The sequence below is a fragment of the Melopsittacus undulatus genome, chromosome Z (assembly GCF_012275295.1).
Source record: "Melopsittacus undulatus isolate bMelUnd1 chromosome Z, bMelUnd1.mat.Z, whole genome shotgun sequence".
Lineage (NCBI taxonomy): Eukaryota > Metazoa > Chordata > Aves > Psittaciformes > Psittaculidae > Melopsittacus > Melopsittacus undulatus.
Genome location: NC_047557.1, coordinates 12157539 through 12179898, shown reverse-complemented (window position 1 = coordinate 12179898; position 22360 = coordinate 12157539). Strand labels below are relative to the sequence as shown.

At 39.9% G+C, this 22360-nt stretch overlaps 1 protein-coding gene across 1 annotated transcript; it reads right to left on the bottom strand.

The window, feature by feature from the left end:
• Window positions 1-398: 398 nt before the first annotated feature.
• On the bottom strand, window positions 399-17542 carry TARS1 (threonyl-tRNA synthetase 1). The gene is made up of 19 exons (XM_005152003.4): window positions 17391-17542; window positions 16920-17000; window positions 15853-16043; window positions 14544-14667; window positions 13303-13424; window positions 12972-13089; window positions 11566-11630; window positions 11406-11484; window positions 10722-10868; window positions 9694-9792; window positions 8792-8958; window positions 8097-8259; window positions 7870-8007; window positions 7052-7129; window positions 5086-5186; window positions 4861-4965; window positions 4109-4181; window positions 3300-3414; window positions 399-1641 (listed from the first exon to the last, which is right to left on the bottom strand). Exons 1-19 carry the CDS (start codon window positions 17409-17411, stop codon window positions 1493-1495), a joined length of 2136 nt encoding a protein of 711 aa, XP_005152060.2. The 5' UTR covers window positions 17412-17542; the 3' UTR covers window positions 399-1492.
• Between the last annotated feature and the right edge of the window lie 4818 nt (window positions 17543-22360).

Genomic DNA, 22360 nt, shown 5'->3' with positions numbered 1-22360 from the left:
AAAGGAGCAAGGCAGTGGAAGTTTCCCCTTTTCTTGTTCCACAGTCAGCGAACGTTCAGACAGAATGAACCAGAAGAGGAAATAAAATCTGCTAAAAGTTGCTGGGGTTTGAGACTTGGCGAGACTGAATCCACAATAATTTAATGTTACCACCATCCCCTAAGGAAGGTCAGTGAGGAGAAGACAGATTAAACACTTCTGCCCAGATAACACAGGAAATAGGGAGACCTGGAGGTTTTCAAGAGACAGGATGCTTCAAACTCATTCCTCATTATATGTATGCTCTTTGCTAAGGCTCTAGCAATAGTTTGGTTTTTAAAGGAGCAGATATCAACTACCTTTTGAAGCTGTTCATGTCAGTTAAGATTAATAAATAAAACATCCATAACAACCCTAAAAACCCTCAGACCATGATTTTATTTTCTGTTAATAACAGACATTTGTCAGCCAGATGTACAAAAAGCCCCACCAAACCCAAAACATATTTATGAGATCCCCTAACTGTGAGACAGGAGGGGCTGCTAATTGAATAGCGATGCCCTGCACAAAGGGCTTAGGAAGGAAGTGTTCCACGGAAGGGGACTGTACCTATTGAATTGAAACACAGCATTTATCCAGAAAAGAAAAAATAGTAATTATCCCTTTTAGTTCGGTACATTCTTGTTTCTGCTGTGATGTCTACAGCTTTACTGAAAGGACAACTCAGGGACATGAACAGAAACACTCACTGTTCCCTGGTTTCATTAGCCGCTTCTTTGGCCCTACCTCTTCCAGACAATCTTATCCCCATGCTACAGCTGCAACGGCATTACCCGCAGAGCCAGCATATTTCAGATACTGCCTTAGAAGAGGGTACAGTTGGCTTCGGTTAGCAGCTCAGTACTGTGTGGCAGGCAGCCCCATGTGAGGAATGTCACACAGTGAGAGCAAAGACCTTCCCAGAGGTACCAACCACTATGGAAGGAGAAGAAAGAAGACTGCTGTTTACTTCCCTGCTCCTATGAACAGGAACTGTTCAGTCAACATTTAATTGGTGTAAGACCAGCAGACAGGACTGCAATGTCTTACTTTCCTTGCTAAAGGAGACACTCCAAAGTCTGATGCAGTGCATGGTTATTGTGTAGTTTCTTAAGCCTAAGGCCTTTAAACTTTTATGAAAAATATTTGCTATCTAAATGCATTTTATTCTTAACAGCATAGTTAGAATGCTGTGGGTATCCCTGATTAACATTCCCATTTGCACTTGCAGCCACAAGAAGTAATTTCATCTTGCTTCATCTGACACTGATCAGAGGCCAGGAAATTTTACTTCAAGGTTTGTGAAAATCTGATTTTTACAAAGTCAGATGTTTCTGAGCAAAGAAACATCTCTGCTAAAATGAGTAAAAGGTCCAATGAGAGACATATTTCAAATCTGGATCAGCATAAAACTGTGTGGCTAACTAAATTAGGAAAACTAGATCTTTTTTTATGCCAGGTAGAACAGGTGGTGCTAAAATTCCTCCTCAGCTTGTCTGGAGCGACAGCGTTTCAGATCCAGCAGTCTCTCCACAGTGTCTGCAATTGTACGCTCACCATGCACCTTGTTATCTCGTGTGCGGATGTTAACTGTTCCACTTGCCTTCTCCTTTTCACCAACAACTAGAAACAATACAGATGCAAAGGAATTTAACATTTAGCAAGCTCTTCCCCCCCCCCCCCATTCCCTTATCTTAGGTGTACTACACAAAAATTCTAAAAAGCTTACCAACTAATATATCAATTCCTTCTCTGCCCTCCTCCCAGCTGCCCCAGCTTAAATCTGTAACAGCCAATAGCCTTATTTAATCTTGTATAATAGGCTTCAGCATGTTATGAACAGCACCTTAGCAAAATATGGCTAAAGATAAAAGTAAACTTCGAAAATCCAGATGACTTGCTTATTATTAGAGACAGAGTCAAAATGAGAAATAAACACGGAATCATACAAACAACTAGGTTGGAAAAGACCTTTAAGATCATGAAGTCCAACTATTATCCAGAACTGCCAAGTTCACCACTAAACTGTATCATCAAGGGCCTCATCTACACAGCTTTTGAACACTTCCAGGACAGTGATTCTACCAGTTCCATGGGCAGCCTGTTCCAATATCTGATTATCCTCTCAGTGAAGAAATTTTTCCTAATATCCAATCTAAACCTCCCCTGGTGCAACTTGAGGCCATTTGCTCTTGTCCTGTCACTTGTTACTTGAGAGAAAAGTAACCCCACCTCCCTACAACCTCCCTTCAGGTGGTTGTAGCCAGCTTTCTCTTCTCCAGCCCTGACAACCCTAGTTCCCTTAGCTGTTCCTCATCAGACTTACGCTCTGGACATGGATTATTCCATTAGCAAAGATTAGAAAGACAACATGACTGTAAATAACCAATAGCTATCTTTTTTCTTTACAGAGACAGCAAGACAGTTTATTGGAAAATCCCAAAGCTATTTTAGATACAGACACCGAGATACCATATGTATGTCTCATTACTAATATGAGGTTGTGTTTCTCTGGTACCCAATCTACATTCAGCTGGGGCAACTCTTTGAAACAACCTCTGAACATAAATTGGGTGAGATTTTTTCTCTGATAGACTGATCATTTCTTTTAGGTCTTGAAGATAAAATGTGGTTGTGTAGTAGCTATATCATACGCTTCAAGTTTTAAAGAAGAGAACTTTATTCATGATTCTGCCAAATATTTTCCTTCTACTGTAATGGAACCCAGACAGTTTTAGGGTCAATGTTAAAGCCTCAATTTACATGGTATGACTAATGTGCTGCTTCAACTCACATACTTCAGGGTCAGTTTCTAAGTCTCCCTGCACCATCCTTTTGCAGAAGTCTTCTACATGTGCATGTACAGCTCCAGAATGGACCACAGCTGAATGCACTGAAAATATGGCAATTCTTTTGCTACACTTCAAGCAGAGCATAATTTACTGGGGGGAGTTGAAAATCACTTAATCTGACTGATAAAAGGCAAGAGATTTCATAGATTTCTCTACACTGCTGGCCAGAAGACAGCAAAGGTGTTTTGCTAAGGCAGCAGGAATGCCTTGGGCCGCAGTGATCTCCTTTCAGTGACAGCTATCCAAGCCAGGAATGCCCATTATGTAGGCGGGAGAGGCTCTCCGGAATGAAGACTCTTAAGAACAAAGTGACCTAAAACACTGACTACCACTCTCTGCATAGCTCACAGAAGATCAAATACTATAACCTATGCAAGGAAATCAGCCAAGACAAGATAATAAATGTGTAAGATAACAAAAATACATTACCCAGAATGAAGTTATACTGTGCTAGCTGAGCATTTCTGATCTTCTTATTCAGTGTGCACCCGGGATCTACATCAACATCTGCCATTAATCCAGCATCATGGAAGTGCTGCCTGACCTAGGAGAAAAAGTATTTAAACTGTCACTACAGGATATTCGTGACAATGAACAAATTATGACTTGTAGACTTAGAACAGCTAAGCTGATCTGACCCCTGAAACAAAGACACTTCCATTAGCTCAGATGCTGGAGATGAGCTCAGTTCAAGAAATGAAAACAGGTCAGCTATCACACAAATACACACTACACCTAAGCAGTTACATGAATATGCAATGTTTTGGGCTGAACAGCAATTGGAGTTTCATATTGTAAAAGGCAGCATGATGGTGGATTAGCTTTCTGATTAGAAGAGATTTTTTAGAATTTATGTTGCAGACTATTTATACACTGTGTGCTAAAAAAAACCACAGGTCTGCTGGATCTTCATTTTTCTTACTGCTCTGCAAGATGTTGGAAACTAGAATCTGAAGGGTAAGACAGTTTTTGAGCTAGAGAAGAAAAAAGTAAGTTTTCCAAAAATAAAAATCTTACAAGGATCAGCACTTGTTTAGATGCCCAAAATCTATCTCAGGTCCACTTTACAATAGATCTACAAGTTCAGCAAGCAACTGTCATTGTAAGATAAGAATGATGCTATGCAATATGCAAAGACTTGTAACATTTATCTAAGATTAATACTCTTAATAACCAAGTATCTCAACTGAATACAATATACTGAGAAAAAAAGTAAAAGCCCCCAAACACATACTCACCTTTTGAGCATATTCATCACATGCTGGTCCCACTGGCACCACCATGACCTGTTGTGGGGACAGCCAGAGTGGCCTTCAATAAACAAACAAAACAAGTTTATAAAGCTTTCAGTACTTTTTCAAGACTGAAAAATCCTATTAACAGATAGGACTAAGATCTGTTTAAGAGACTCATAAAGCCAGCTACTTAGATTGGGTTCAGAGGTGATGACAGCCTTATACTCATTACAATTTATTTCCCCCAGAAAATGAGTGTCAAAGAACTGCAGTACAGACAATTACTTTCTGACCTGAAGATTCAAGTTGTCTTTATGACAGGCAACAAATGACAATTGAGTTGTTGAGCTTATTACTAATTAATCATGAGAAAACATTTACTTTTAAATCTTGTTATAGTCAGAGGGATCATCCCCATCCAGTATTACAGTACATAAGGTAAACAAGATCACCTACATAAATGACTCTTCGCAAGGCACCCCAGCTGCAAAAGCAAAGTTGAGATACACACCTTGGGCAGATAAGATCACACTTGTGCAGGTGCCACATACATCATGTAGAGGCTATCATATCTAGACTTCTTTAATATCTAAGGACAGTGGTTCAGAAGGATTGCCCTGAGGTATACCTGCAGCATGTCTCTATAGCAAGCAAGTACAACAGACGGTCTTGATTCTTGCATGCTTGAGGTTAATTTCTCTTCTACATAAAACATTTGCTCAAACTGGAATAATAAATCTGCTTTTCAACATTACCATTTGCCTCCATAGTTTTCAGTTAGAATGGCAATCATTCTCTCCACAGATCCCAAGATAGCCCGGTGAATGATAACTGGTCTTGTCTTGTCATTGCCATCATGGCTGTGAAAAAAAGATGGGGGTTTTTAAAGGTAAGGTTTTTTTCTGGATGTAAACTTCTGCCTGTAAGTGACAGGAAAGCTGGATTACATAGCTATTAAAACCACCAGCCTCTGTGCTTACCTGACAAAGGTGAGGTTAAATCTGACTGGCAGCTGGAAGTCAAGCTGGATTGTAGCACACTGGTGGTAGCGACCAATGGCATCTTTAATCTGAATGTCAATCTTAAAACCAAGAAGACAGAAACTTTTACTACAGTTTAAGATGCAAGCACGTTCCTCTGAAAGCAAATTCATTGTTTTAAGACGGAAGGTTTCCCTCAGTGCAGAGGAACTGTATGTGGTTTTAGACAATATAGTTTTACTTCATCACACATTAGGATTTAAATGATTTGCAGGTTCTGATGCAAATCATGTTAGAGGTAAAACCAGGGTGAACATGTAGAGAGACATTAACTCAGACTATTTTTTGTGAGTTTCAGTCTGGGGTTTTAATGGGCCTTCTCACTGACAGAATTCAGCAACATACAAGTGCAAGATTAGAACTGAACATGTATCTCCAAAAATTACTTCTTTAAACTCAAACTGGAAAATTTACACTCCTGTTAAATGCAGTATTTTAATACTCTGTAGCTAATGTTATACATTCAGGGCACAAACATGGGAGATCACTTAACATGGGAGTTTACCTTAGTGACTGACATTTGTTCTGTACTATGACTATCTACAGTCAAGCCTATTCTTTCATGTCTTACACTTTAATCCAGAATAGTTATGATACAAGTTAGACAAACAGATGGATAGAAAACAGTAGATTTATAATGTCCTGACCTTATTCATTTACAACACTGCTCTCTTTTTCACCACTTTACCAGTATGGCTGTATGCTGGAGTTGCGTGCCTTATTCTGATTTGTATATCAAACAAACAGGTCAGCATTCTACTAAACTGAAGCTCTAAATGTCTTCCTATTCTGCATTCAGAAAGCAGAGCTTATCATAGTTCAGATAGTCACCAAAAATACTAAATTGCAACCTTCTTTAATTTCAAACCACTCAGTTACAGAGTAGAAAAAAGTCCAATCCAAGTAGTTTAAGTTTCTCTAAGTTTCTCTAGATGTAGAGCTTAACTGAAAAAAGGAGCTTTAACTACTTTCCATTAAAATCAGTGCAAAATACTACACGTTTGCTCGCTTTACTTTGGCTAGAGTGTATTAAGAGGAAGTATAAAGTTAATTAAGATTAAGAAAGGTTCCTGGTATTTGCAGCCTTTCAAATCAAGTGAGGCAATTACTGAATGTAAAATGCAAACAAGATTATGAATGATTAGCTGCTATAATACATTTCACCTACAACCCACAAAATGAAATTGATCCAATTACCATAAAAAGAGAGAAATCAGAACCAGTTGTTTAGATGACTGATGTAGACATAGACATAGTGTAGGTTTATTAGGGAAGATTTACACATAATTTTGCAAGGCTGTGTGTCCGTATGCTCAAAGGTACCAGCGAATTTCTAGAAAGCCCTAGTTAACTGAGGAGACAAGCTTTAAAAACCCCAAAAACCCGCAAAAAAAAAAAAAAATACAAGGGGCTTTTAAAAATACCAAAACCCACCGGTAACTCCATACAGCTACAAAACTATGCCAGTAACAGCAATGTTTTTCAAAATAACTGTATAACCAGAAAGTTTTTGTTTTTCTCATGACTTGCGATTCACTTACTGCCCAATGGATTATTTCTCATGTAGCAACTGCTCTACTAACACAGCTCCTACAGTGCCACCTTCTGTTCATGTCTCCCACTAAACTTACCAGCTCCTAAGCAGCATACAAATGGTTTATACATATGAATTGGGTTTAAGTGAATGTTAAGGCTAAGTGAAAGCAAGGGTCAGAGTATTATTTCTCTCTCATGTTTGTCAGAGTTTATGTATCTGGAAAACCACAAAACATCAGTCAAGCAGCATCTTAAAATGGTATTAGGTAACTACAAGAAAAAAAAAATCCCTTCTTATAAAGCTCAGCTCTTTGACTCATCCAAACAGAACGAAAAGTATAACCCAGCTAAGGGTTAGTAACACACCAACCTTAGGTCCATAGAAAGCTCCATCACCAGGGTTTAACTCCCACTTCTCACCAAAGTCATTGAGGCTGTTTTCAAGTTGCTAGAGATAAAGAACACATACACTCAGTGTTTCTCAACCATTTGCTGTCTTTCCATGTTATAGCATCACGTCAGCCTGCTATCACAGAAATGTGACACTACCAAATTTTTGTTACTTCTTAGTTACTGCTGCAACTCATTTTCTGAAAAATAAAAGTTTTGGAAGAACCCCAGCATAAAAAAAAATAAAAATAAATTTTTTAAAAGTCCAAATTTAACAAATAAATGAAACAAAAAATACTTAATTCATTTGTTTAGGAAGAGGCCAAACAAGCCATGTCAGCTAAGAGACAAGAAATCTTTATGCTAGATTCAAAGTTTGTAGATAATATTGAGAGGGGATCAATCCCAATACACCCAGTATCTATTCCTGCTATATCTTCTTCCTAGCACTGCACCTGCAGGGGTTAACCCCATCTCTTTCATCATGAAAGCAACTGTACTTTTGGAAAATAGCTCTATTACAGATACTGCCAGAATTGGCTCTCCTCCTCCTTTGTTTTTTTATTATAAGAATATACAAGGAAAGAGAGAAAGAGCAGTAATTTGATTTTGACATTGGAGATTGCTTTTGTATGGAGGGTAAGCTATTTACAGCAGCCAGACTGAACTGAAGACTGTTATTAAAGTAATATTGCCAATGCCCAGCTGCCGCTATAGTTCCTAGAAGCCAATATGTTCTTACAGGACTTTAAGCTGCAGCCTTTTTTTCATATAAAAAGTTGGTAAAACTACTGTTACCTTTTCAGCTTGATTCCACACTTCAATATCTCCCAGGTACTTTTCAGGACGAGTGGAAAGATTCAGTTTAAAGGAAAATCCAAAGACATCATACACAGTACGCAAGAACTCCAGACAACTCTTAATCTCCTCTTCAATCTTTATGAAAACAGGAACAGAAGTCTCAAATATGGAAAAATCAGTTATTCTATTTTTAATACCTGATTTCATTTAACAGTAGCCTATACCTGCTCTATAGCACAGAATATGTGAGCATCATCCTGCTGGAACCGACGTACTCGAGTGAGTCCTGTGAGAGCTCCAGACAGTTCATTGCGATGCAGAACACCAAAATCAGCCAACCGTAGTGGCAACTCACGCCATGATCTTGGGCGATGATCAAACATAAGGCTGAAGGAAAAGTTTATTAGTTGAAGCTCATCCAGAACCAATTTCTGCAAAGAACAGACAGTGAGAAGCAGCCAGTACCTAAGCAGATGCCCATAATGCCAATGATGTAATCTGAATACAGCCATCATTCACATCTCCTTTTGTCAGGGAAAAAAACACAGATAATCCTTTTATAACCGGTATGCTTCCCTCAACAAACAGAGAGAAGATAAAACAGTTCCTAAAACTGAGCATTAAAACCTGAATGCCACAAAATTGACAATGACCCAATATCTATTTTGGATATCCAGGTTTTGTAGTACTATGGTAAGCTTCAGCTCAAAACCACAGCCACTGTAATGATGGAAAATTTCGTATTTTTCAGTGTCTCAAAGAGAGCATGTAGTCAACAGGACTCATAATTACATCACTCCTGACAGCATGTCACATCTGGATACTGGAAGACCAATTTACAATTAAGCAAGCAAAAGAAACAGGATTTGTGTGTTTAAATAGCATCATCTTTGGTAAACTGGATTTGCCATATACTTACCAGTGTCCTGGGCAGTTCATAGGCTTCAGAGCAAAGATTTCTTTCTCGACTTCAAAGGAAAACATGTTGTCACTGTAATGCTGCCAGTGCCCCGAAGTCATCCAGAGTTTGCTGTTGAAAACATTTGGAGTAACAACCTCCTGAAATCCACGTTTTCGATACTCACTCTAGAACAAAAGACCCAGTATACAAAATAACTAAATGGACAGAATTACTGAAGTAATGCTACTCAGCCTTCAGTCTGCAGCCATAAAAATATACAAATGCTGCCCTAAAAAAGTCCCTGACTTGAGGAAAGAAGAGGCAGAGGAGAGTAAAATTCAATTTGGACATGCCAGGATACATCCCTTCCACCAGCACCACCTTTCCCCCAAACAATTCCTCTGTAGTAGGCAAGAAGAACAAGTTTCTTCTCTGCAAGCAAAGCAGCAGTCTGTAATTACGCAGTGACACTTGACAGCACCTTGCAGTGCTAATGTACAGTAATAGGACTTTAAATAGTACAAGATCAGGATTTTTTTTTATCCCTACACATAATTTCATAATACACAGTTCTACAGAGTGAAATTTAGTAAGCTTATTAAAAAAATCAATATGCATCAGTGGGACAACTGTAGTGTAAGCTTATTGCTACTACTAAACATTAAGAATTCATACTATAAAGTATCATTACCATACCTTTAACTGCAGGTGTAAAGCATTGATAAAACCATAACTTTGTAGAGATTGTGACAACACCAATTCAAAGAAACCAGGTTTCTTTAGTTCCATGGCTTACAGAATAAAAAATCCAACTAACTTGAAATGCAGGGCTGTTCCTACTGTTACACATAGCACGCTGTTACATATTTTTTCTAAACCTAAGCAATTTCTTCTATCAGAAACTTTCCAAAAGACCTTACCCGGATGAATTCAATTAATGTATTATAAATATAAGCTCCTTTTGGCAGGAAAAAACAGCTACCAGGGCTGAGCTCATGAAAGAAAAACAGTTCTTGGTCCTGCAGAAAAACAGATTTGAGAAACTTAGTATTTGTACACCATCTTTTCATTTAACATTCACAAATGAATTATTACTGACTTGGCATCACTATTCAAAGTTTGGGTTTGTTTGTTTGTTTGTTTAAAAAAAAAAAAGCAATACTAATAGATGAGATGCATTTTCACTCATGTTTATATCCCCATCAATACTACAGAGGAAGGAGACTGTTCAGTTTCCAGTTTCATTAATGATGCTCCTAAACTCTGCATTTATGTATAACTCCTAACTGTGCCCTCAGAGCTCCCTTTGTACTTTGGCAAGTGATAACTTAGTTCTGCTTCTGCAGCTCTTTACAATTATTTGCACATGAGCTCAATGTGTTACCTGTAGCTGGCTGTTGTGATGAACTATGCACATGTCTGTGGCCTGCACATATAGTGAATTTTTCTGTGTATTTCCCTGGTGTACTAGCAGGAGACCCTGTAACAGTGCTCAGGACTATCTATTAGCTGACAGGCATTTCCATCTAAAGAACAAACGCAAAACCAAACCAACCAAAATCCCATAGAAATGTATTATAAATCCTGAAATCACACAAAAAAAGAACTGTGAGTGAACAGGGTGCAGCAAACAGTATGGGAATGAGCACTGCCTGCAAACTGAAGAGCTCTTGTTTTGCAGACTGAAGTTTCCGTGTTCCGTTCTGACTGATATGTGGAATAAAGATGTCAATGTGTTTAAAGCAGCAAACAGTTTAAAGAGCAGTTATCTGCTTTAAGATTTTTTATGATCTTTGAGAGAAAATTAACCAACTTTGCAACTCAGCTAAAATACAGTTGTGTCACGCCTTGATTGTGGCAGCATGTATAAGCTGTATTCAAGATCCTTCTTGTTAAGGGGCTTGAACCACACAGTGTTTGTGAAATACATTAGCAGAAAAACCCTTACCCGCCCAATTTTTCTGTGATCTCTGCTTTTAGCCTCCTCCTGGAATTTCTCCCACTCCTTCAGCATTTTTGCATCTGGGAATGAAATGCCATAGATCCGCTGGAGGGATTCCATATCAGCCTTGCCTTCCCAATACGTAGAAGAATTCTGTATGCAAAAATATAAAAACCTTGAAGAAAAAAGAGGAGCCTCCACAGTTTACTACTACTGCATGCAATTATTAAAAAAATCAGTATATTTAATGTAGAACAACTAATGCACAAGGAGAGTTTTAATCTTACGTTCATAGCACTGATCAAAAAAATTCAAAATCAGCAGGTGGTTTCAAGCTCTCTGTTGGTTTTTTAAACCTATTTGCTCTCTTTTAGCCACAACTATTACAACTATTCAGCTATGACCATCATCTGAGCAAAAACTATAAACGCTAATTGACACAGTTCAGCCAAGCCTTAAGCCACACTCACATTCCTATCTGTACTGGAGCATAGGCCCTGAACACCTACTTGGGCTTCACACCACCCGAATATCATGCTACAATGCAACCCCTTCCCAGTTTGTTGCAGTGAGGTTTTGGCCACGCTACCCATTTCACAGTACATTCCTGGGTAAGACACCATCCTGTGGCTCAAAGACAGCAATGCGTTTTCAGTGAATACATTTGTCTAAACAGTTTTCAACACTTACCTTATGAATTTTTATGGTCTTTATCTTGCCAGTATGTCTAACATGAGGCCCTCTGCACAAATCTATCAAGGGACCACACCTAAGAGTAGGAAAACATTCATTTGGTATATTTCACACCAGAAAGATATATCCAGTAATATTATGATGCATGTGTAATTACCTGTATACTGTTGTAGTTGGAGTAGTGACCTTCTCATTCAGGATACGACACTTGAATTTATTATACTGAGGAGAAAAGCAGCATACATGTTTATTTTCTCCTTGTTAAGCAAAACGGTGGCCAGCAGTTTAAATTACATGCAAACCTGATGCTGTGCTGCACCAGGATTATAAAAGACAGATGTAAGGACACTCAACTAGTGGTGCAAGCTGCCCAGACAGCAGGTTGTAGAGTCTCCATCCATACATGTTCTGAAGACCCAACTGGACAAGCCTTTAGAAAACTGGTCTGATTTTAGTGCTGACCCCATGCCCTCTGCTTAAGATTAGACTGGAGACCTATGAAGGTACATTTCAAACTAAATGCCCTCTGCTCTCAAGAGACCCCACCTAAAGCACTGCATACAGTTCTGGTGTCCTCAACACAAAGACAGGGACCTCTTGGAGCAAGTCCAGAGGAGGGACACAAGCATGGTAAGGGGGCTGGAGCACCTCCCGTATGAAAACAGGCTGAGAGAGGTGGGGCTGTTCAGCCTGGAGAAGGCTGTGTGGAAACCTCAGAGCAGCCTTCCAATATCTGAAGGGGGCCTACAAAAATGCTGGAGAGGAACTCTTCACCAGGGACTGTAGTGATATGACAAGGGGTAATGGGTTCAGACTTAAACAGGGGAAGTTCAGGTTGGATATAAGGAAGAACTTTACTGTGAGCATGGTGAGGTACTGGAACAGGTTGCCCAAAAAAAGTGGCAAATGCTCCATGCCTAGCACTGTTCAAGGCCAGGCTGGACAGAGCCCTGGGCAACATGGTCAGGGGTGAAGTGTCCCTGCCCATGGCAGGGGGTTGGAACTAAACGATCTTAAGATCCTTTCCAACCCAAACCATTTCATGATTCTATGATTCCCCTGATCTCCTAACAGTGAAAACTGAGTAACATCTATCTCAAGAATGCCAGGTAATTATTTACAGCTAGGTGCTAAAAAGGAAGGATCAGCTTTCAGTGTTCCCTGGACCTCTTAGAAGTCCTCATTCTAAAAAGTGTTCTGTGAAGCCTTCTGAATGCATCAGCACACGCAATAGTATCATCACAGCACTTTAGTAACAACCAATATAATACAGACATCCAACATAACTGCACATAATATATTCCTAATCTACATCTGTGGGAATAAAGAACATGGCTTCAGAGATTTTGCCAAGGTCACACAGGGGAAGAATGAGAATTCTGCAGAAAACCTACTGCACATTCCTGTTTTTTTTTTTGTTTTGTTTAATACCACAAATCAACTTATAAAAACATACTACCTTAAAAAAATTAACCTTCCTCTACCACTAAGAGAAATGTGGCTAAAGTTACCAATACTTAAGTAAGTGCATGATGCTAGAAACAACTTTCTGAAACAGCCTACCTTGAACATTTCAAGCAGTGTTTCCTTCTTAACTTCAAGTCTTTCAAAAGCTTGTTTTTCCTTCATTATCTTTTTGCATAAGGTTTCCAAAACAGAGAAGTCATTACTCGATACACCCCTAAAATAAATACACACAACAGTGAATTGTTCTTGCTTTCACTTGCAATTTCTGATCCAGTTGCAATGAACCAGGTTGTGGATGGGACACACTACAAGGAACAAAGCAACATTCAGTAGTGCAGATGACTTTGTTCTGGGAACAGAAAGGTAATAGAAATACTGCTGTGATTGCTACTGCCCCGCTCCTAATAAAGAAACACACAAAACCTACCCTTCCTCAAGGTACATGTCATAATAAAATCCATTTTCTATCGGTGGGCCATAGCACAAACAGCCACCATAGATTCGCTCCATAGCTTCGCCCATTATATGAGCACTTGAGTGCCAGTATACCTAATGGATGCAAAAAAAAGGAGATCAGTGGAACACACACAGTGAATTTCTGAGTATTTCATTTAAAACCTTTTCTGAAACCCAAAATCTGCACCAAGTACCCTGCTTTCCAGGGTACTTGATGCAGATTCCACATTGGAGCAGTCTGCAGAGCAGAAGTGTCCAGGCCAGCCACACTCTCATCCTAAGTACCGATATATTCCAAAGGTAGTATTTCCACTGGAAAACTGTTTACAGTAGCAAATTATTCTTATTTTCAGCTATCACTGAAATGATTCATTTATTCTCAAGAAGTCAGGAAACTAATTCAGAACCTTTTTTTTTCCTAAGAACTTCAATCAATCGGCTCTGCATAAAGATCAAAAGGTACACTTTTAACATAAGATTGCGGTCCTAATCTAAAGATTTTGTGCACAGGAAATACTGCACTGAAGTACAACATTTCAGTTAAAAATTATACTCCATCTTGTAGTTCACCTGAAGTTTTGACAAATTAAAACTGTAGCTATAGGACTTAACATCTGCTTTTATTTGCAAGGTCCAGAAAAAATAAATCTCACAGGAGCCATCATTTTGCCAATATGAAAACCCTAAGTTTGAATGCAAGACCTCTGTTATGGTGTGACTGACAGCTTCTTGTACCAAATCATTTTTTCTGAAAACAGTATTTACAAGTTTACTGGATATTCACATTTATCTGAATAAGTAGCAAAAATAAAGTACGAACTTTTGTATGTACAAAGTAAAAAGAGCAGCCTACTCAGTGCTTTTATGATTGTACATACATTTATACTCAGTGTTGTGTTCAAAGTCAGTGCTGAAGAGATCAGTTCAAAATACCTACATAAACATGAAGGTTGCAAATATAAAGCTTTAACAAGAACAGACTTGACATAAACTACAGCAACTGCTAGCAGATGTGGCTATAAATACACATCAGAATGTGTATAATCTGCACTACTGCAATTCCTTTGTGAGGAACCAATAGAAAATGCAGGTGTACACAGCAAACCTGTTCCCTCATCATTATCTTCTGAACATGGCTAAGATGTAAATAACTACTCTAGGCTAAGTTTAATGCAAATCCAAGGGCAATCAAATTTGGTAGAAGATACTCACTGCTTGAGCCTCTTCATCTTCAAACTTAAGCAGCTCCAGGGTACAATCCTCCTCCAAAGGACGGTCTAGATCCCAAACCATCTTGTTCACTTTAGCAACAACAGTGTTGTCAGCTAAACTCTGACTACAGAATAAATACACAGTATATCATATTTTGAAATTGGCAAGTAAAAGTTTCCCAGATTCACCACCCATGCTGAGGTTTTCAAGAGTGCTCAAAGTAGATACAGTGTCATAAATAAAATTCAAATAAAAGAGTAGTTTAGCATGTCTTTAACATTCATGAAAATACTACTTGTATCTCAGAGATGAGGGAAGAAACCTGCTGTAGATTCGACATCATACATTCATTAACATATCTGACTTAGAAACAGTCACTTCAAAGTACTGACTTCAAAATCCTACAGCAATAAAAGAGCTTCTCTTTCAAAGATTACCAAATACCATTTCTGATGTTGTAACTTTATAGTTTTATTTCCAGTAAACAAAATCCCCTTTCCTTGATCCCAAAACACAAAAACAAAAAAGGTTCTAATGACAAGGCACCTAACTATGAAAAAAAAAAAAAAAGGCATTTCATCTCTAGGAACCACACAGTTTTTGTAATTTTAACTGTCAGGGTGTCCCACTTCTGTTGTTCAAATCTTGTCCACAGTAGTTTGAGTAACGTGGAAATGTGCAATGCATGGGTGATACCCATGCAAGAAGAAATGAAATTAAGTGAAAAATACTCCTACTGCTAACTCCCTCTGAAATCAACTGAAACATCACACAGCAGGCATCTTTGCTAGCTTGATGCAAACTGATTTGCATGTGCTGGTAAATTTAGTTAAAAATTAGCTCTTCACAGTGAGGGTGGTGAGGCACTGGAATAGGCTGCCCAGATAAGTGGTAAATGCTCCATCTCTGGCAGTGTTCAAGGCCAAGCTGGACCATGCTTGGGCAACATGGTCCAGTGTGAGGTGTCCCTGCCCATGGCAGGGGGTTGAAACTGGATGATCTTAAGGTCCTTTCCAAACCATTTTATGATTCTACGACACTATTTATTGGGGAAAATATGCAAGTAATTTCTGTCTAAAAATCCCAATTACATTCTTAAATAATTGTAGAAACTGTATCTTCAGTAGGCAAAAAAAATACACTCCAAAACTAAAAGCCTACTGGTTACCTCCTGCTTATTATTTATGACACCTTGAGAGACCTTGAGATAAATTGCTGAAATTATATATTACATATACCCACTCAGCTACAACACACAGACACAGAGCTGCCTGAAAACGATTGAGCATGTAACAGAATAATATCATACCTAATTCCACAAGCGATTTGATAAGGAGTAGACTTCCAAGATTCAGCATCGACTTGCTTGCCATCAGGTAATGTGACTTTAATGGGTTTACTGTCATTTGCAGCTCTTTCCGCAAGGAGCGCATCATGTTCAGCTTTAAGTTTATTGTACATCTCTAAACGCTCATTGATAAATGCAGGCCAGGGAGTCAGCTGTATATAAAGACAAAGGGGAAAAAAATCAATAGATTATTAGAGTAATCTAGTATCACATTATGTCAGGAATGTAAACAGAATGGATGTACTTTTTACAAGCAGCTGTCACCTTGTCTATACATGTGCTATATCTAACAATCACTATTCTTACAGATTAATGATATCATATTAATGACCCATTAATAAGCTTGAGCTTAACAAAACTTACTTATTTGAAATGTACCGCTGTACACCTGTTAAATAAAGCACACATCTATTACTAGGCTACACAGTATATTGAATACCTCTTTAATAAGCTACACAAGGACAAAAATCAATTTGTCAACGTAAAACCAGATTTTTCATACTGGGTCAAAAAACTGAGGGAACCCCTCTACTCTGAGCCACCTGGACAGGAACTGACACCAGCCCACACAACACAGAATTACATCGCGTCTATCAGCCTGGGTACAACCAAGGCTGTACAGCTGTGCAGCTGGCTCAGTATTAGTGCTGGTGAGCAGCTGTGCCTCTCTGTGCAGTCAGAGAGGTCTGTATTTACTCACCATCAAGATGGAAAAGACACAGCATCTTATACTGGATTTTCTCATTCCAGATACCCACTACTTACCACAGCTTACCACTCAGTGCAAACAGGGGCAGAGTGAAAAGCAACTATGGAAATCTGAGCTGCTCTCCCATTGCACCAATACCACTTGGTGTAGGTAAGCAACAAAGTCACTTCCTGGCAAACTCTAAGAAAAGGAGTTACCGTAACACCAGAAAAATATACTTGGCAGGAATGAACTGCAGCAATGCCAGCAGTGTGTAAGAAAGCAACTGGAAGACTGCATCTTTCAACCCCTCCAAACCCGTGGCCCAAAGGCAGCTTACCTCCGTCCGCCCTCCATCGCCGGCCCCATCATTCATCTTCTTCTTTCCGCTCTCTGCCTTCTTTTCTCCCCCAGCATTTACCTGAAGAGGGCGAGCACCATGTCCTCACTCTCCAGCAGCCGCTCATACTACGGCGCTTTAGCCCCGCCACCCTTAGCCCCACACACCAAGGAAAAGACCCAGCCTCTTCGCCCCGGGAAACCGCAGCACACCTCCCTGCTCTCTACCTCCAGATAAACCCCACTGCCTTTCTACCCTGCTCCGCCGCAGCTGAGAAAACCCCCGGCTACGAGGGTAAGGGAGGAGAGGCCTAGCTCCCTTCTACTGCCAGCACCCGTCCTCCTGACAGGGCTGCCCCCCCTCCAGACCTGACACGGGAAAAAGTGTCCGCCCCGCCTCAGGGTAACCCCCGGTGAGGGGAGCGGGGGGCAGCCGGTGCCGCAGCGCGGCCCGCCGCGGTGCTGGGCCCACCTGGCTGTCAGCGCCCGCCATGACTGCAAGCGGAACCACCCGGCGAGGTGGGGAAGGGGCGGACGCGGCGCCGCGCAGGCGCCTCTCGACGGCCGCAGCTGATGCAATTAGGGGAGGCCGCAAGATAGGAGCCGGCCCTGCTCGAGGTGTGCTGAGGTGAGCCCAGCCCCTGCGGCCGGGCAGATAGGGCCGGAGGGCAGGGCCGTGCCGCCGGGGGTGTGGGGCCTAAGACGCGGAGCAGTGAGGGGCAGGCCTCCAATGGGGCGCCTGAGCAGCTCAAGATGGCGGAGCCCCTGGCTGCACCCCCGAAGGGGGAAGCGGGGCCCGTGTCCTCACAGTGTTGCTCCCCTCGGTCCTGAGGGGGGAACACAACCAGCCTTTCCCCGACAGCAGGGCCCCAACAGGGTGGCAAGGGGCTGAGGGGCGGGGTGGCAGTGGGGGAGTCCGTGCTGGTATCCCCCTGAAGCAGAGGTTCAGTCAAGGGTGGATCAACGACAAAACTAGAACAAAAATCAGCTTGACCAATGGCTGGTGTCCGCGGGGGAGGGGGGTTTGAAGTGGAAGAGGTTCTGAGGGAATTCTGTCAAACCTGGCCTGCAGGAGTGTGGCTGCTTTGCTTAGCGCTCTCCTGTTGAGGGAAGATTCAACATCTCTAAGAAAAGGATGTGATGTTCAGGCATGTTTTTCTGGTTTGTAACTCTCTTCCCCTTCATGCCCTGCTGTTATGTTCTTATATAATAATAACAGTTTTCGTATAAAAAAGTTACTGTCAGCACATTTTTATGGGGCTATAGACTCCCAAAGCAGTCTGTCCCAAGGCCTGAGGTGTGTTTTGTGTTTATGGCAAGATTACATATTCCGAAGAAATCACAGTATGGTTTCCTTACTTGGAAGGGTCTCTGTCAGAGTCTCTGTTTTGGGCCTCTGCTGTATGCAGAGCAACCCACACAAGTTCTGCCTCTGCTAATAGATGCTTCCTCTTCATCTGCAGCAATGATCTGGGATTTTAGAGTTTAAGTCAGCTAAAAAGTGCCCAGGTGGACATCAGAGAGCCTCAGGCTCCATGGATTTAGTGCTGCAAGAAAAAACTTCAGGAAAAACTAGGCAGATTAGTATAGCTTTCAAATACTAGCTGCATAGCTGCAAAGGACCATTGAGAAAATATCACTGCATTAATTCATCACAAATTGAGGAGCTTAAAAATAATGCAAATATTTATATATTTTTAAATTAATGCAAATATATGTTAAATATTAGCATGTTTTATTAATATAGTAAGAAATGTATTCTTATACATTATACATTAATATATATCTTAATATATATATTAAGATGAAAAGGTGTAGTAAATACAATCTTAAAGACAGTATCAGGCCTAAACCTGCATAATTTATTTGCTGTCTAAATGTAAAATATGACAGCATAAATATTGGCAAAATATTTCTTGAACAGCCACATTTAATAATATACGTAAGTTACTGCATAGTAATACGGTGTTTAGTGATATAAAGAATATTTTTAATATATATATATTTTTTAAATAATATTTTCTAGATTTGAAATGCCTTCTAAAATGTTTTTGAGTGGAAGAATTACAACTAAAAGCACAACGAAAAGCTTAAATTATCTAAGCCAAAATGCATGGAAACCTGATGAAAAGACCGTTGAAGGCTTTGTCCCGTACGCCAGGCGATGGCAGCAGCGAACCACGCTGTGCTGGTGAGAAACATTCTAGAGGATACTCCCAGCTTTAGGGAACAGGATTTATGGAATAAAATACGAAACTAATGGACTGTTTTAGTAGTTTCGCCCTGAGAGAGCGTTATTAAAGATGTGTGACTGAACTCAACCGGACGCTAAGCCAGTGTAAATTGGTTTCAGTGTGCTTTAATGATTATCACCAAGTGAATGAACTGGTGTTTCTGCTTCCTTTGGAGTTTGCTGAGTAAAATGTGGTTGGAAAGTTTGATGAGAATTGCAATGTCATTTGGCTTATATTTCACTTAGGAAAAATAAGAATACAAACGAAATGAAACAATCAAAATTTAGAAAGTTAATCAAAAGATAAATATATATATAAAAGTAATCAGGATTATTAAAATGAGAAGAGGGTCAAAAAGAGTGAAAACCAAAAGGTAAATGAACATACAAGGAACTGAGGAAGGGGAAAAGGAGGATATTTTAAGAAAAAGTTTTCTTCAGGGGAATATTAAAAAAAATTATTTACAGTAAGTGAAGTGCTACCAGCTCCCATTACAAAATCGTGCAAATATGGAAATCTCAGCTTTGAGAAATTAAGTTTTTGTGCAGTTTTTTTCTGTTTTAATTTCATTTAGACTGACACAGCAAAGCAACAGGCTTCTTACAAGTCCATTACAGCAAACTGAAAAGGTACATTCAGAAATTTAACCACTCATGAAGTGAAATAAAAAAGTTGACATTAAATTAAAATACCTGTAAAAATAACTGAAGTCCTGATTCAAAGTGGAATGTGCCAGGAAAGTTGGGGCTGAGCCTTGGCCTTTGATACTGTTACAACTTTTATGGCCTTATTATTGAAAGAAAATAGTTCTCTTTTTAGGAGGGAAGAAAAATAACTGATACTTCATGCAAAGAAGGAGACCAGTTTAATTTGTTTCTATTTACATGAAGCGTTCATGTATAGCCACTACAGTGTGTAGTCCACTAGTCTTTGTGGTGTCAATGGGTTTTCAATACCTACCAGGCATTATTCTGCTTCTTAGAGAAGAGATGGGTGATTATGCTTGATAGGGAGAAAATCCTTACTAGCAGCAGAAATCCCACTGCCCTTTTGTAAACTGGAAGCACACTACAGAGTGAACGGCCTTGTCCCACCTGTGTCCCAGGGTGCAGGTCCTTGTCGTTAACTGCCTGTCTTTCCATTCTCATACCTGCAGCTGTGGAGACAATACACTCACATTATTCAGGCTCAGTTTGTTCTCTGCTACCTGGCAGGGTTTTTCAGTAGAATACAATAAGATTATATTTGGTCAAATGTAGGAGACATAAAACAAACCCACTGTTTGCTTTTCATTTAAAGTCGGTTTTGGTTACTAGTCTAAGGGGAAGCTGTGCTGTCTGCAGTTGTGTGGATCTGTAACTGCCACTCTATTCTCAGTCTTGTGACTGGGCTGTGAGATGGGGATTCAGAGCCCCTGTTTTCCATTTCTTATTCTTTGGTTAAAACAGCAAGGCAGCAGGTACTTAAAAAGAGAAATAAAATCAAAGCAATTTCATGCACTGAGGAAGAGGGGTGATAAACTGGAAAAAAAATATTAAAATCACATGTCCTTAACTGTCCTTAATCACAACTTAAACTGTTACAATGAACTAATGTTAAAAACCATGTTGATACAACATTTTTGCCAAACTTCTGGCTCTTAGACACACCCTTGGGTTTTGTACCTAAATATAAACTAGCTTTTACTATAACTGAGCATCATCAAGCTATTCTACTACATAAACCATTTTGCCATAAAAGGAATTTTCCAGAATACAAAATATTTTTTGGTAACCTTTTTTCCCTAACAAAAAAAAAAGATTCATTTTGGTGTATTTCAGAATTTAAAGTCTGAGAGTGTGGTTTATTTCAGATATTTTTGTAATAGTAAAATTCCAATTTCTGAAGAGCTTTTTTTCTCTATGGATATCACTGATATTTTTTCCTCTGAGAATAGTCTTTTCTGTGAATGTAACACCAGATATATTTACATAATATTGATACAATGAAAAGTTGAATTTCATAATCTATGAAATTAAAACCCCCAAAGAATTAGCCTAATCAGGCATCATTCCTGACACTCTTAGCAGAAAAAGCAGTGATTGCACATTATGGAGACCCAAGTGTTCCTCCATCTTCTCTATGAGCAGAATCCTCTGTGCCATGGTGTGATGTGGCACATGGAGGACTTTCCTTCATAATGCGATTAAAAGCAAGAAATACATTTCTGAGTCATTCCTTTCGTATAGTCCATAACCATTAATTTTCCATATTCAGTTTCTTACTCCAAGCAATCTCCATCATACTTTATAGATCTATTTCCAAATACCAAAGGACAAATTCTCACATTAGCTTCCCCTGCAAGTTCTTTTGGGAAATGGCAAAAAACACAGGGAAAGCAGATGTTGTGTCCTAGGGGTTTGTTTCCTTTGACCATATTTTTCATTGCAGCTAAGACTTAATTTCACACATTTCCAGTTAAATTCATTTTATTTGAAAAGTATGTCCTCGTTTTTTATTTTAGCCATGACACAAATATTCTGGTGATCTTCTGATTAACATCCCTTTTTAATGATGTTTCATGGACACAACCCAGTCACATTGCTTCAAATAAAGGAACACATGAAAGCCGATGAAAAGAGGGACATCTTAACTGTGGATTTTGTCTTTTGTGACAAGTCATGCAAAAATGTTTTTCTATTTGTGATCTTTTCACTCGGAAGTATTTGGAATCTTACTGAAAATAATACTAAACTGGTAAATCATATTAGTTCATGAGTTTCTGAGGTAAGTAGCTTGAGAGAGGATGCCTGCAACACTGGGGCAGAGCGGGGAGAGATCAGCGTCCAGTAGCCTCACCTCAGAGCGACAAGAGCCACTGAGGAGAGAGCCTCAAGTCCTCGACAGGACTTGCGCAGGAGCCGGCTGCTCAGCTCATGCGAGGAGGTGACTCTCCAGGGGTGGAGACAGGAGGAGTGGCACCAGCTGTGAGTGGTTAAAAACCTACCGAGGGAGTGGGGCGACCAGGAGCATGGTGAACAGAGCAGGCAAACAGAGCAGGTCGAGGCAGTTTGAGCAAACAGAGCGGTTTGAGGCAGTTCTGCGGCAGTTGCGCAGGCAGGCAGGCAGGCTGGTGAGCACTCACCATATGGCCAGAGTCCGGTCTGGGAGCTCTGCCCTGGCTGCCCCAATGGCGGCCAGCGTAGGCACCCAGACAGAGTAGGTAAGA

Bases quoted from the DNA above. Each gene is read 5' to 3' on its own strand.
- TARS1 (XM_005152003.4), bottom strand. From the start codon at position 17,411: ATGGCGGGCGCTGACAGCCAG. The intron at 11,631-12,971 runs GTAGGCTGTTTC...TTTTCTCCTCAG, and splicing joins CACTGCTTGAAATGTTCAAG to TATAATAAATTCAAGTGTCG. The intron at 8,008-8,096 runs GTATAGGCTACT...GTTTTCATAAAG, and splicing joins TATTCTGTGCTATAGAGCAG to ATTGAAGAGGAGATTAAGAG.